Source organism: Bubalus kerabau, chromosome 4 (genome assembly GCF_029407905.1).
Source record: "Bubalus kerabau isolate K-KA32 ecotype Philippines breed swamp buffalo chromosome 4, PCC_UOA_SB_1v2, whole genome shotgun sequence".
Taxonomy (NCBI): Eukaryota; Metazoa; Chordata; class Mammalia; order Artiodactyla; family Bovidae; genus Bubalus; species Bubalus kerabau.
In genome coordinates this window covers 33864226-33878131 of record NC_073627.1, presented here as the reverse complement: position 1 = coordinate 33878131, position 13906 = coordinate 33864226, and the positions used below count along the sequence as shown (strand labels likewise).

Here is a 13906-nt window from a genome sequence, read left to right as displayed (position 1 = left end):
TGGTAGTTTCTGCTTACAGCAGGGTGATTCAGTTATATGTACACATTCTATTTCATACTCTTTTCCATTATGGTTTATTACAGGATACTGAGTAAGTTCCCTGTGCTGTACAGTAGGACCTGTTGCTCATCCATCCTGTATGTAATAGTTTGTACCTGCTAACCCTGAACTCCGATTCATCCCTCCCCCACCCACTGCCCCTTGGCACACACAAATCTCTTCTCTGTCTGTGAGTCTATTTCTGTTTGGTAGATAAGTTCGTTTGTGTCATGTTTTAGGTTCCACATGTAAGTGATATCATATGGTATTTGTCTTTCTCTTTCTGACTTATTTCACTTAGTATGATAATTTCTAGGCTCATCCATGTTGCTGCAAATGGCATGATTTCATTCTTTTTTATGACTGACTAGTATTCCATTATAAATATGCACCACATCTTCTTTATCTATTCATCCATCAATGGACATGTAGGTTGCTTCCTGTCTTGGCTATTGTGAATAGTGGTGCTATGAACATCGAGGTGCCTGGATCATTTCAAATTAGAGCTTTGTCTGGATATATACCCAGGGGTGGGATTCACTCCAGTTTATTTCTTCTTAGAAAGAAATATTTCTCCTTTTCTAGGGAATGCTTTACTTGCTTGAACCTAGATTTCTTATGTCTTGAACTGTAATGCTCTTTACCTTTAGTATTCATTCTTCTGCCCACCCTGCCTTCTGCTCTGATGCAGTTTCCTCTGCAATGTCAGTCAGCATCTATGAGGCACACGCTGCCTCTGTCAGCATCCCTCCTGAGAAGCTGGCCTGACCCCACCCTCCTTTCTCAGGGAGAGGTTGCAACATCATATTTCCATCATGGATTAACTTTGTGTTCCTTTCAAGCAAGGGTTACATGCATTAGATAGGAATGGATCTGATACACATATACAGGCATCTCTCATTTCATTGTGCTTAGCTTTATTGTGCTTCACAGATACTGCATTTTTTTTTTTCAATTGATGGTTTATTGCAGCCTTGCAATGAGAAAAGTCTAGCCATGCAATTTTTCTCTTGTCAAATTTTTGGCAATTCTTACAATATTTCAAACTTTTTCATTATCATCATACTTTGTATCTGTGATCTTTGATACTATTGTGAAAAGATAATGATTTCCTGAAGGCTTGGATGATAGGTAGCATTTTTTAGCAATAAAGTATTTTTAATTAAGATATGAATATTCTTTTTGTAGACATAATATTGCACACTTAATAGACTACACTATAGTGTAAACATTACTGGGAAACCAAAAACTTTGTGTGACTGACTTTATTGCAATATTGGCTTTATTACAGTGGACTGGAGCCAAACCTGCAGTATAGCCAAGGTCTGCCTGTAATAGAAGACTCTTCACAACAGTGCAGTTTTTCTCTGTGTTGTCTTCATTCCCATTCATGATGATAAGAGCAGTCCTTGCATATTATTAAACATGGTTTATATCTGCTCTTCTTTATTTTGTAGGAAAACCTGGGTCTTTTTTCAGCAGATTCAACTTCTGATATCTGGAAAACGTATGTTAACTACATTGACGATATGTTGCTGGATGGATTCTTTCTTGCCATTGAGTGTTCCCTCAAGTACCTTCTGGAAAATACTGGTATTTAGTGGCTTATGGATGTGGGTTATAACTGGGAAGATAACAGTCATAGCATCTGTTGAGTTACAGTGAAGTGCCATTGAGTGCTTGGTGACTTTTCCCAAAAGGTGTGAACACTTTGTGAAGTGTACGCAGTAAAATAGAAAAGGCATTGTGCCTCTATAATTGTTCAAAGATAAAACACTTCTCCCTCTCCAAAACCCAGATGCTAAACCAGGCTCTAACACAGTGAAACCCGTAGCCAGGGTGAAAACACAAAAGCCGATTTACTCTAGGGACCTCCCTGGAAGTCAGTAGCTAACACTTTGCACTTCCAGCGTGGGGGGCATGGGTTTGATCCCTGCTTGGGGAACTGAGACCCACACACCTTATGGCATGGCCAAAATAAATAAATAAATTTCATGGTTTAAGCCAAATGTACTCTATCTCCGTGGCCTTTTGAGAACACAGGGAGTTTGTAGCAGCTGGCTTATGTAGAAGAAACAGATGTTTTTCTGTGTTAAAAAAAAAAAAAAGAGACAAGAAGCTGGGGATGAGATAGCTTTAAGAAGGGAAAGGTATATTAAGGAGGCAGCAGGCATTCTTTGAAGCTGTTAAAAGATAGCTAAGGGCTTCAAATTTATGGTCACAGGGCCAAAGATTTTATAGTAAAGGCTAACCTGGTTAGTAAATTATGGGATGGAAAGGGGAGAAGAGTTCAAAAATAAAGTTGAATTAAACCTTTCACATTCTGGTAGATTCTGACATGCTCAGCAAGACTGAAGGAAGAGGTGAGGATGAGGCGAGATGAGAGCTTAAGGCGCTGAGTAGAACCCAAGGAGAGAAATTAAATGCAGAGTTAGAATAGGTGGGCTGAGACCAGGTCTGGGTATCCAGCCCCTGTAAGAAGCTGACGACGCAGAGAGGAGCAAGGCCAGCGCTGGGGTAGCTCCACCCCATGGTCCTGGTAGGTGGAGTGACTGAGGTCAGAGGCAGGGTCTCTGCTTTCACAGTACAAGGAGACACAGAAGCAGGAAATGGGCTCAGGCCTAGTCAACAAAGTGGGAGATCACCTTCTAGAACCTCGGGCAGTGAACACAGGTGCTGAGACTGGAGAGCTGGTTCCTAGGGATCAGTGCCAATGGCACTCATCTTAGTGAACTGACCCAACCTCGTCTGATAGTGGAGCTCGGAGACTCGTCACTCAGCTCTCCTCTGGAAGATGCTTCAGCCACACTTGAGTGCAGACACTGCCCAAGGGACTTGCCCCGGGTCAGTGTCTGTCCAGCCTTCCGGATCTGGGCTGTCTGATGTGTCACTTGTCCTCCTCTCATGGAAAGGAGAGCCAGGGAGCAAGAGGGTGAGGACAGGGGATGGTAGCCAAAGTCGTCTTCCCTCCATGGAAGTAGGAGGAAGGGAACACACACCCTCCACAATGTATCAGCAGTTAAGGGGCAGGAGCTGGCCTTAGTAGCCACCTGAGCTATGGTTGAAATGAAAAGGCGCTGGTTATCAAGGTGAGGTGAAGGAGCCTGAAGAGAACAGCCTTTAAGAGGAAAGCCACCGTGACCCTTCACCATAGCCCAGCTGGACAACTTCATTCTCCTGGTCTACCTTACTGTCTCCACCTCTCACACTTGAGCAAACCAGTTCAGTACCATTCCCATGGCTTGGTCTGGCTTCCCAGCCACCTCTCAGAATCCAGACCTTGCCTGGGTTAACTGCTACCCACTCCGTCTGGAAACATTCTTCCTCTTCTCAACTCTTAAAGAGATTCGCTTGTGCCAAGGATGTGGAACCACCAGGGCCATCCAGTTTGTACGGTAATTGTGTTGGTATTGCATCTGACATAGGGATTATGGTTTCCTGTGGAGTTTCCCAGGTGGCGCTAGCAGTCAAGAACCCACTTGCCAAGCAGGAGACGTAACAGATGCGGGTTCGATCCCTGGATCAGGAAGATCCCCTGGAGGAGGGCGTGGCAGCCCACTCCAGTATTCTTGCCTGGAGAATCCCGTGGACAGAGCAGTCTGGTGGGCTACAGTTCATAGGGTGACAAAGAGATACGGCTGAAGCGACTGAGCACACACAGCCCTCGCCTTCTGCAAAGGCCCAAACTCTGTGGACTGTATTTCTCTCTAAATAGATCTACTTCTTGAGAAGAGGGAGGCTCATGAGGGAGGGGAGATATAATTATATAAAATTATGACTGATTTGTGTTGTTGTATGGCAGAAGCCAACACAGCATTGTAAAGTGATTATCCTCCAATTAAAAAATTAAAGAAATAAATCCACTTCTTACCTAAAATATATATGTATAAGAAAATAAGTGGTTATTAATAAGAGTCTAAGCATTTATCTTGTACTTGGAACATCTTGTTCCATATTATATTTTGATTTAAATTTAGCAAGGCAGTTTAGTCTAGCAAGTAATCAGGAATTTGTTAATTATTTATACTGTTTTTAAAAATTTTATCACTACAGGACTACAGAATTAAAACAAGTCCTGTTTTTACAGAAAAGGAGCAGATGGGGAGGGATTGTGACTGCCCTTTTTTTCCAAGCCTACACGACCTTGGACAAGCACACCCTTGTTCCCCTAGTGGCTGCCGATGGAATTGCCTGGTTTGTGCTCAGGATGATGTGCACAGCTTCCAAGAAACTGGCTTTGCAAAACCAACACCTTCTCAACCAGAGGCCGTATTGCCCCATGGGAAGCTTTGGGAGTGTGGAAGCGTTCCGGCTTGGGTTGATCAGTCACAGGACGTGCCCTCTGAGGACAAGGAGAGTAAATGCCCTACCATGCCCTGATGCCAAAGCTCCAATACTTTGGCCACCTGACGTGAAGAGCCGACTCATTGGAAAAGACCTTGATGCTGGGAAAGATTGAGAGCAGGAGGAGAAGGGGACGACAGAGGATGAGATGGTTGGATAGCATCGTCGACTCAATGAACATGAATTTGAGCAAACTTCAGGAGATAGTAGAGGACAGGGAGGCCTGGGTGCTGCAGTCCATGGGGTCACAGAGTGGGACACAACTGAGCAACTGAACAACAAGAGCAGCAATTCCAGGACAGCCGTGAACAGGGAATTGGCCTGTTCAGAATGCCAGCGGTCCATCCCCCTGTTGATCAACACTCCAGGACTGCCACCTTCACCTTTTCTGGGGTTTTAGCAAAGTTTATATTTTTATTTCCTCAGACTGGAACAGCAACTCTAAAGGAAAGAAACGCTCAGAGTGCTTTCAAATCAGTGTTATGTTTTTGCCACTTACCCACTCTCTTCTGTTTGTTTTCTTTGTATTTCAGAATGTAAGGCAGGACTCACCCCGATATTTGAAGCCCAGCTGAGCTTAGCCATCCCAGAACTGGTTTTCCATCCGTCGCTGGAGCCTGGCGTGAAGGGCGGCTTTTACGACCTGGTGGAGGGTCTCGTCACCGGCATCTTTAGCATGGCGTCCTTGGTGCCCCGGCTTTCTCCTGAGAGTGGCTCTCCCCACTATCAGGTACTGGCTCTGCGAGCATCTCCCCCGCCCTCCCACCAGCCTGGAGGCCCCTGTGAAATGCTAGTGTTACCCATCCACTCCATCTTGCTCCCCCAGGTGGACTTGGAGGCCAGGGCTGACCTGGCGGGCCTGCGGGCCGAGCTGATGGGGCGGGTGCAGGCCATGATGGCCCTCTGCAGCGACTACCGCAGGACCCTCAGCCAGTATTCCTGCCTCTACACGGAGGACCGGAAGGAGGCTCTGGGCCAGTTTCTGCTGTACGGCCGCGTGCTCACAGCCGAGGAGGTGGAAGCCCACGTTGAGGACGGCATCCCAGAGAATCCTCCCCTCCTGCATCAGTTCAGGACACAGATTGACTCCTACGAGAAGCTCCATGAGGATGTGTGCAAGCTGGAGCCCATCCGGGTCTTTGACAGCTGGATGAAGATCGATGCGCGGCCCTTTAAAGCATCTCTGCTGAATATAATAAAAAAGTGGAGCCTCATGTTCAAACAGCATCTCGTGGACCATGTCACTCACAGGTAACAGAGTCCTTCTAGCTTTCCTTCCAGCTTCCTGGGCTGTCGGGAACACCATGTTTTCAATCGATTTGACATTTTCCCCCATAGGTTCACTGGTTAAATGAAGAGTTAGAACAGCTAGATGGAGGTTCCAAGCTTTTGGACACCAGCAGTAACTTTAGTCCTGTCCTCTTGTTTGTCCATCAGACCTGGCCTCTTCCTGTTTTGTTTTCTCTCCGGTGCCCAGTGTCCAAAAGGTGCTCAGTACGCAGTAAATACTGTTTGAGACAATAATAGCCGGTCAACCCTCCCTGCACAACTCTGGCTGCGAAATCTCTTTAAGCCTGAGAAGCAGAGGGTGTCTAATGGGCCTCTTAGATTTTATTTCTCCCATTTACTCCTTGTCTCAGATTATCCAGCTGTGCAGCATGGAAGTCCCTAAACCTACATGCCCCGATGGTGTTTTTTTTTTTCCTTATAATTTTATTTATTTATGGCAGTGCTGGGTCTTCATTGCTGTATGGGGTTTTTCTCTAGTTGCGGAGAGTGGGGGCTGCTCTCTGGCTGCAGTATGAAGGCTTCTCACTGCAGTGGCTTCTCTTGTTGCAGACCATGGGCTCTAGGGTGTGCAGGCGTCAGTAGCTTCGGCTCTGGGGCTTGGTACATCTGGGTGATGAGCTGCTTCACCCCATGCAGGGTGGGGTGGGCACACGGAGAGGGATCCAGCCAGTGATGGTTCAGGTCAAACCCCATCAGAGAGCCCCTGTAATTGCCCAGGTAGACACTATCAGGGTTGAGCATGGGTGTGACCTTGAAGACCAGGTGCTCCCATAGAACATGAGCAATAGAGTGCTGGCTTATGAGGAAGTCAGTGATCCCCTGACAGACAAATGAAGAGGGTGTTTCTCCTGGGTGGACTTGTCCTGTGATGAATACTACCTTCTGCTCCCTCCCAAACATTGTCCTTCTCGGAACTCTGGCTGTGCAGCTGACTGGATCTGCAACTCTGCCTGTTCCCTCGTGGACTTGGACCCCCTCCCAACTCCACCAGCCCAGAACTAGACTCTCAAAGCCTACTGCTGGGCCTAAAGGTAGATGAGATAACACTTGCCCTTCAGTATGGCCTCCAGACTCTTCCACCCCTGTTCTCTCTCAAAATCACCATCTCCACTGAGTTCTTCCAGATGGTACCGACTGCCACCTGTCTCGGCTGCAGTCACTGGCCAAGCTCTTAGTCATGCCTCCCCTTCGTTGTCCGGCTCAGTCTCCCTCTCCCATCCTTCTGCTGATAATCATGCTCAGTGACTCAGCATCCACAGGGTGTCTTGATCACACCTGCCTCTTGTTTTCTCGACCTCTCTCTCCAATGCCTTTCCCTCCCCACCCCTCTGTTCTGTGCTGTGCTCTCGGTGGAGTGGAGGGAAAGGTGAGAAAATTCACGCTTCCCCTTCAAACTCTCAGGATGAAGCATTCTGTCCCCTGACCACCACCTGGTGTCTTTCCAGCTCTCTTACTTCGCAGTGCTGCTGTGCAAAGTTCTTCAGACCCATCAGTGTTCCCAATCCACTGTTTCCAACACTTGATCAGGACAGCTCAGTGTTTATCACCCTTGCTCCCCAGCCCTGTCCCCATCTTGTAAAACCCCGACTGTCTGAACTCAGCACTCCATGTCTGTACCCGAGCAATTCATCCTGATGAAGGAAAAACACGCCAGTATTCTGACCAATCTCAGGTTAAATTTATGAACATAAACTTCAAGCAAGCCCTGAACATTTTCACATATGCTTCCTGACTCCTCCAGATGCTTTTTCTCCTCTCTTGCCTTAAGCCTCAAATATCTTCTCTGCCCTTTTAGCCTCGCCTCTCATTTCCCTGGAAAATGAGAACCAATCACCAGAGAACTAACTCAGCTTTTCACCAATAAATCTACCAACCTACCTGCATTTGAAGCCGTATATCCAACTACCTCTTCTCTTACAGTGAATAAGCTGCTTTTCGAACTGTAGCCTCCTCTTATCTACTTGAAGACTGACCTCCTTAAACACTGCCTTCATTCATTCTCCCCATCATGCAAATATATTGTCCTATCTGGCCTCTTAAAAAAAAAAAGAAAGAAAGAAAGGAACACAGTCCCAGGAGTGCTCCGCTATGGCACCCTTTCTGTGCACCCTACTTCACAGCACAGTTCCTCAAAAGGTGTCTCTATACTTGATCCCTGAACTTTTTTTGTCTTCCGTCCTCTCTCTTCAAGAAGTTTTATTATAAAATGTAATATACATAAGATTTAGAGAAAAATATTAAAACAAATACTCAGATTTTCTTTATCCAGTGAAGAAACAGGACATTAGCTATATTTTAATATTCCCTTATGGAAGGACTTGTACGCACTGCTGTATTTAAAATGGATAACCAGCAAGGACCTACTGTGTAGGAACTCTGCTCAATGTTATGTGGCAGCCTGGATGGGAGGGGAGTTTGAGGAAGAATGGATACATGTATACGTGCAGCTGAGCCCCTTTGTTGTTCACTGAAGCTATCACAGCGTTATCAATTGACTATAGTGTGTGTTAGTCGCTCGGTTGTGTCCAACTATTTGTGACCCCATGGACTGTAGCCTGTCAGGCTCCTCTGTCCATGGGATTCTACAGGCAAGAATACTGGAGTGGGTTGCCATTTCCTATACTCCAATACAAAATTAAAAGTATAAAAAAAATAAAAATTAAGTTTTAAACAGTGTGAAAAATAAAATTCCCTTATGGACTCTTCCCTGATTAAATCCCTCTTCCTCCCTGCCAGTTGTTAACCCTGCCCTAAATGTAACCTAATTCTTTTTTCATGACTTATATATGCATATATATGTATATATATTTGTACACACATATACACATATATTGAGATTTGCATTTTAAGGCTATAAAAATGACACTTCTGTGTCCTGTCTCTCTCGCTCAGCGTTGATGCTTGAGATTCATCCATGTTGAGAGTGTAGCAGTAGTTTCTTCATTTTCACTGCTACAGAGTATCGCATCATCTGAATATGCCACAATTTATCTATCCATGCAGTGGTTGACATGGCTGGTTCAGATGGTTTCCTCCCAACAGGATTGCCATGAGTTCTCATCTACAGATATCGCAGTGTACTCAAGCCGACATCCCTCTAGGGTGTATGCCTGAGAGTGGAATTGCCGGGTCAGTGCGTGTGATGCCTGCTCTCTGCCAGGTGCCTCAGCCATGTGTGAAGGTGCCTGCAGCCCCACACCCTTGGCACCTTTTGATACAAACTGTTTAGTGCGGGCCCTTCTGGTGGGAGCTTAGTGGTATCTCATAGTGATAAATACCTTACATTACTCTATGAATAAAGTAGCTCATCTTTCTGTGTTTTGGGATGAGTCATTGTGTTTCCTCTTTGGTTATTCATAGCTTTTGACCATTTTTTATTGGACTATATCTTTTCCTTTTTCATATTTGGAAGTAACACATATTTTAATTCTTTGGTAGTTGTATATATTGCAGATTTAGTCTCCCATTTTGCAGCCTGTCTTCCCTCTGCATTTATGGTATATTTTGATGAAGGGTTCATTTTTATGTAACCAGATGTGTTCATCTTTTCCCGTGTTGTCGTCTTTTCTCTTGTTAAATCAACCCTTTCTTGTCCTGAGATCCTAGTGATACTCTCCTATGCTGCTGCTGCTGCTGCTAAGTTGCTTCAGTCGTGTCAGACTCTGTGCAACCCCAGAGACGGCAGCCCACCAGGCTCCCCCGCCCCTGGGATTCTCCAGGCAAGAACACTGGAGTGGGTTGCCATTTCCTTCTCCAGTGCATGAAAGTGAAAGTGAAGTTGCTCAGACTCTTCGCAACCCCATGGACTGCAACCTACCAGGCTGCTCCGTCCATGGGATTTTCCAGGCAAGAGCACTGGAGTGGGGTGCATCGCCTTCTCCGATACTCTCCTATATCCTTACCTAAAAGTTTTACTTTTTGTGTTAAGTAGCTCTTTGTCTGTCCCTGCCTTAATATGAAACTGTCCTAATTATCATAGCTCTGAAATAAATCTTAGCTTCTCAGGTGGCTCAGTGGCAAAGAATCTGCCTGCCAATGCAGGAGATTTGGGTTTGATCCCTGGGTCAGGAAAATCCCCTGGAGAAGGAAATGGTAACCCACTCCAGTATTCTTGACTGGGAAATCCCATGGATGGAGGAGCCTGGAAGGCTATAGTCCATGGGGTGGAAAAGTGTCAGATACCACTTAGCGACTGAACTACAACAATAAATCTTGACATCTGGCAGTGGAGTCCCCACCTTTTTCAGTTTCATTAGGGATGTCTCAACTTGGCCCTTACTATTTTACATACATTAAAAATCAGTTTGTAGAAGAGAAGATTCCATTGAGATTTCGATTATATTTGCTGTGACTGTAGATCATTTTGAGTAGAATTTTCTTCTTTATAGTATTGAGTATTCCTAAGAACATATTATCTCACCATTTATCTTCTTTAATGTCTTTCAATGAAATTTTATAATCATTACCTTTAAAGGCATTTTCACATCTTAAGATTTATTCCTTAATATTTTATTTTTTGTTTCCTAGTATAAATCATATTTTCCACAGAAATGAATTGATTTTTGTATATTGATTTTGTATCAAGCAGCTCTACTAAGTAGCTTGTTAATTCTAATAATTCATCTGTGTACTCTTCGGGATTTGCCATGTACATAATCATCATCTACAAATTTATGGAAATTTTATTTTTTCCTTCCCTTTTGTTTTTAATGCATTTATCACTATTTATCTGATCACCCTGACTAGGATTGTGAGTATAATATCGGATAAAGTGATAATAAGTCCTTGTCTTGTTCCTGTTCTTAAAGGGGATGCTTTCAACATTTCATTACATGGTATAATATTCTGTGAGGTTTTTTTTTATGGATTCTCTTTATCTGATTAAAGATGTAAACTTCTAGTCCTAATTTGTTAAGAAGATTTAGCATAAATGGTTATAACGTTTTCTCGAGTGCCTTTTCTAACTCCATTAACATAATTCTGTTTTTTTTCCCTCAATATGTTAAAGTTGTGAATATATTTTTTGGTTTCTAATACTGAACCAATCTATCGTTACTAAGATAAGCCAAACACAACATATTGTCTTTTTCAATATATCCATTGGTTGGTTTTGTTTGCAGATGTTTTATATAGCACTGACATGTCTGTGTTTGCTGAAACTGGCTTTCAGTTTTTCCTTTCTATATTGTCTTTGATCTTGCTCCATGGTTTTGCTAGCTTCCTAAAATGTGTTAGGAAGTAATCCTTCTTGTTTATTCTCTGTAAGAGTTGGTGTAAGATTGAAATTCGCTGATCCTTGAAAGTTTGATTTAAATCTCCTAGTGAACCATCTGGCTTGGTGTTTTCTTTGTGGCAGGATTGTTACCTGTAATTTTTCTAATGTTTATAGAAATATTAAGTTGTATTCCTAAGTCATATTTTTCTAGGGTTGTATCCATTTCATGTAACTCTTCATATTATTGTCATGAAATTTGTATTATTCTCTTACCTGTTTATGTATTAGGGATGCTCCTCTTTAGATTTCTATTCATTTCTATTGTGCTTTCTGGCTTCTTAATTAATCTTCCAAGTGATTTACAAAGAGTTACCTAATGAACCCATTGATCTTACTTATTATAATTTGATTTTTATTTTGATAAGCTTTTCTTTTGTGTTTATTATTTCCTTCTACTTTCTTTGGGTTTATTTTCTGTCCTTTGACTAACTTAAGATGTTGCTTATTCATCTTGAGTCTTCATCTTTTTTCATGTAACACTTAAAGTTATAAATTCCCCTCTAAGTACAATTTTATCTACATCTCACAGGTCTTAGTATGTAGATTTTCTTTATAATAAAGCTCTAAACATTTTTAATATCCATTAAGATGTGCTTATACTTTTTTAATCTTAAAACATGGATTCTTCTAGTTACATTTCTGTTATTAATTTCTAACAATTTCATTGCAGTCAGATAAAGTGATATAGTTAATAGAAAGCTTCTGAAATTTGTTGAATTTGGTCAGTTTTTATAAATATTCTGTGTACATTTTAAAAGAATATGTATTCTATAACTGTTGGGGGTAATGTTCCATGCATGCTTATTGGATCAAACTTGTTTTCTTCAAATCCACTACAAACTCACTGCCATTTTTTTGGTCTGGTTAATTTATCAATTACTGAGATAACTGTTAAAAAATCTTCCACTTTGATGGTAGAATGTCAACTGCTTGTACTTCTGCCACTTTGTGTTTCATTTATTTTATGTTTTATGATCATACAGAGCTTGACTTTTTATATCTTCCTGGAAAATTGAATATTTTTAGCCACACATTAAAAATCTTTTATCACTAGCTATATTTCTTGTGTTAAAGTGTGTTTTGTCTTGGGTATTAATGAAACAAAACCAGTTTCCTTTGTATGACATTTGCCTGGTGTCTCTTACCTTACCCTCTGGCTTTCGATCTTTCTGTGCCTTTGTATTAGAGGAGATCTTCACAATCGGCATGGAACTGAATGTTTTATCTACCTTAATATCCCTCTGGTAACTGGAGGGTTCTCCTCGTTAATGTCTATTATGCTGTATTTGCATTCATTTGTACCATTTTGTGAGCTTTTGTTCTTTTTATTTTTCTTTCTTGCCTGCTTTTGGATTGAAATTTTTTTCATGTTTTCTTTTTCCTTTTTCCTATTCCATTTTTTCCCTTCTGCTAATTTGGATGTTGTGCTATCTAAGTCTTCTGTTCTAATAGTTAACCATAGCTATTCATAAAAACATTCTTAAAAGAAATAAACTAATCGGTACCGTTACTCTTTTCACAACCAATACAAGGACTTCAGAATGGCTTGATCTCTCCTGTTTATCCATAAAATTATATCCTATAATTCTAAGTAATTTCACTTGTGCTCTATTACTTATCTAAATTCCACAAATTAGACTTTATTTTTATACACTCACTGTTTATTTGACTTTACCAACACCTTTGCTCAGTCCATCTTCCTACATTACTGACTTGCTGTCTGAAGCACAACCATCAGAAGGCTCATTGAAAGGTTCTTTTGGTGAAACTCTCATTCTTTCTTTGTCTGAAAATGCATGTATTTTGCCTTCATTCTTTAAAAAAAATCAATTTGTGGGAGAGAGAATTCTAGGATAACCTATTTTCTGTAAATTTATTGACAATATTATTCCATTGTGTCCTGGGTTCATTTTTGGTCTTGCATGGTCAGCCACCAGCCTAGACTTTTTTTTTTTTTTAATAAAATTCTGTCTTTGCTCTTCAGCTAATTTTAATATTTTCTTTTTCATTTTTGGTAATCTGCAGTTTCATACTGAAGTACTTATGCAGGGTTTTTAAAAAATATTAATTTCACCTTGAGTTGGTTGGGCTTCCTTGGTATTACATTTGGTGTCTTTCATTAATTCTAGGAAATTCTCAGTCAGGATCTCCTCAAAGATTGCTTCTTGTCCATTTTCTCTATTATATCCTTTTGGCCCTCTTACTGCACTTTTAAATATCCCCCATGTCTTTGAACAATTTTCAAAGTTTTCTTTTTTTTTTTTTGTCTTTCTTCACTGCAGTTGAATAACTTCTCCACTTTTTTCAAACAGCAGTCTAATTCTCTCTTTTAGTTTTGTCTGAATCTCCTGTTTAATCCATTCATTGAGCTTTAAATTTTCATTATACTTCCCAGGTTTAGATCTTATATTTGGTTATTTTACAGTTTTGCTTACTCATTTTAATACCCTCTCATTCTTTGCTCAAATTCATTTTTAAAAATTATTCATTTTTCGAGTTTCAGAATACATTTACTAGATTCATGGTAAGGAATCTACCTGCCAATGCAGGAGATGCAAGAGACATGGGTTCGATCCCTGGGTTGGAAAGATACCCTGGAGTAGGAAATGGCAACCCACTTCAGTATTCTTGCCTGGAGAAACCCCATGGCCAGAGGAGACTGGCGGGCTACAGTCAATAGGGTCGCAAGGAGTCAGACTATGATTTATTGATTAAACAACAACAAGATCTTAAGATAACTTTTGATTTGTCAACGAATAATGGTTTGTTTCTTCTTGCCATAGATCAGAGTTAACATAAAAGCCTATGTAAAATTATGTGCTTCTTTCTCCTGTAATTGCCCACCAACATAGCATGATGTGATCATTTTTGCATTGCTAGAACACATATTAAAAGCTTCTCTTCATGAAATAATGTCATCATAGGCCATAATTTTCATGTTATCTGCTTCAGTAAGTT

The 13906-nt window shown here is 41.6% G+C and overlaps 1 protein-coding gene across 1 annotated transcript in view; it reads left to right on the top strand.

The window, feature by feature from the left end:
* DNAH9 (dynein axonemal heavy chain 9) overlaps positions 1–13906 on the top strand; it is a 288583-nt gene that overhangs the window by 53617 nt on the left and 221060 nt on the right. Inside the window, exons 15-17 of the mRNA XM_055576493.1 lie at positions 1497–1632; positions 4917–5113; positions 5210–5634. Coding sequence (XP_055432468.1) covers positions 1497–1632; positions 4917–5113; positions 5210–5634 — 758 coding nt within the window. The remainder of the gene's footprint in view (positions 1–1496; positions 1633–4916; positions 5114–5209; positions 5635–13906) is intronic.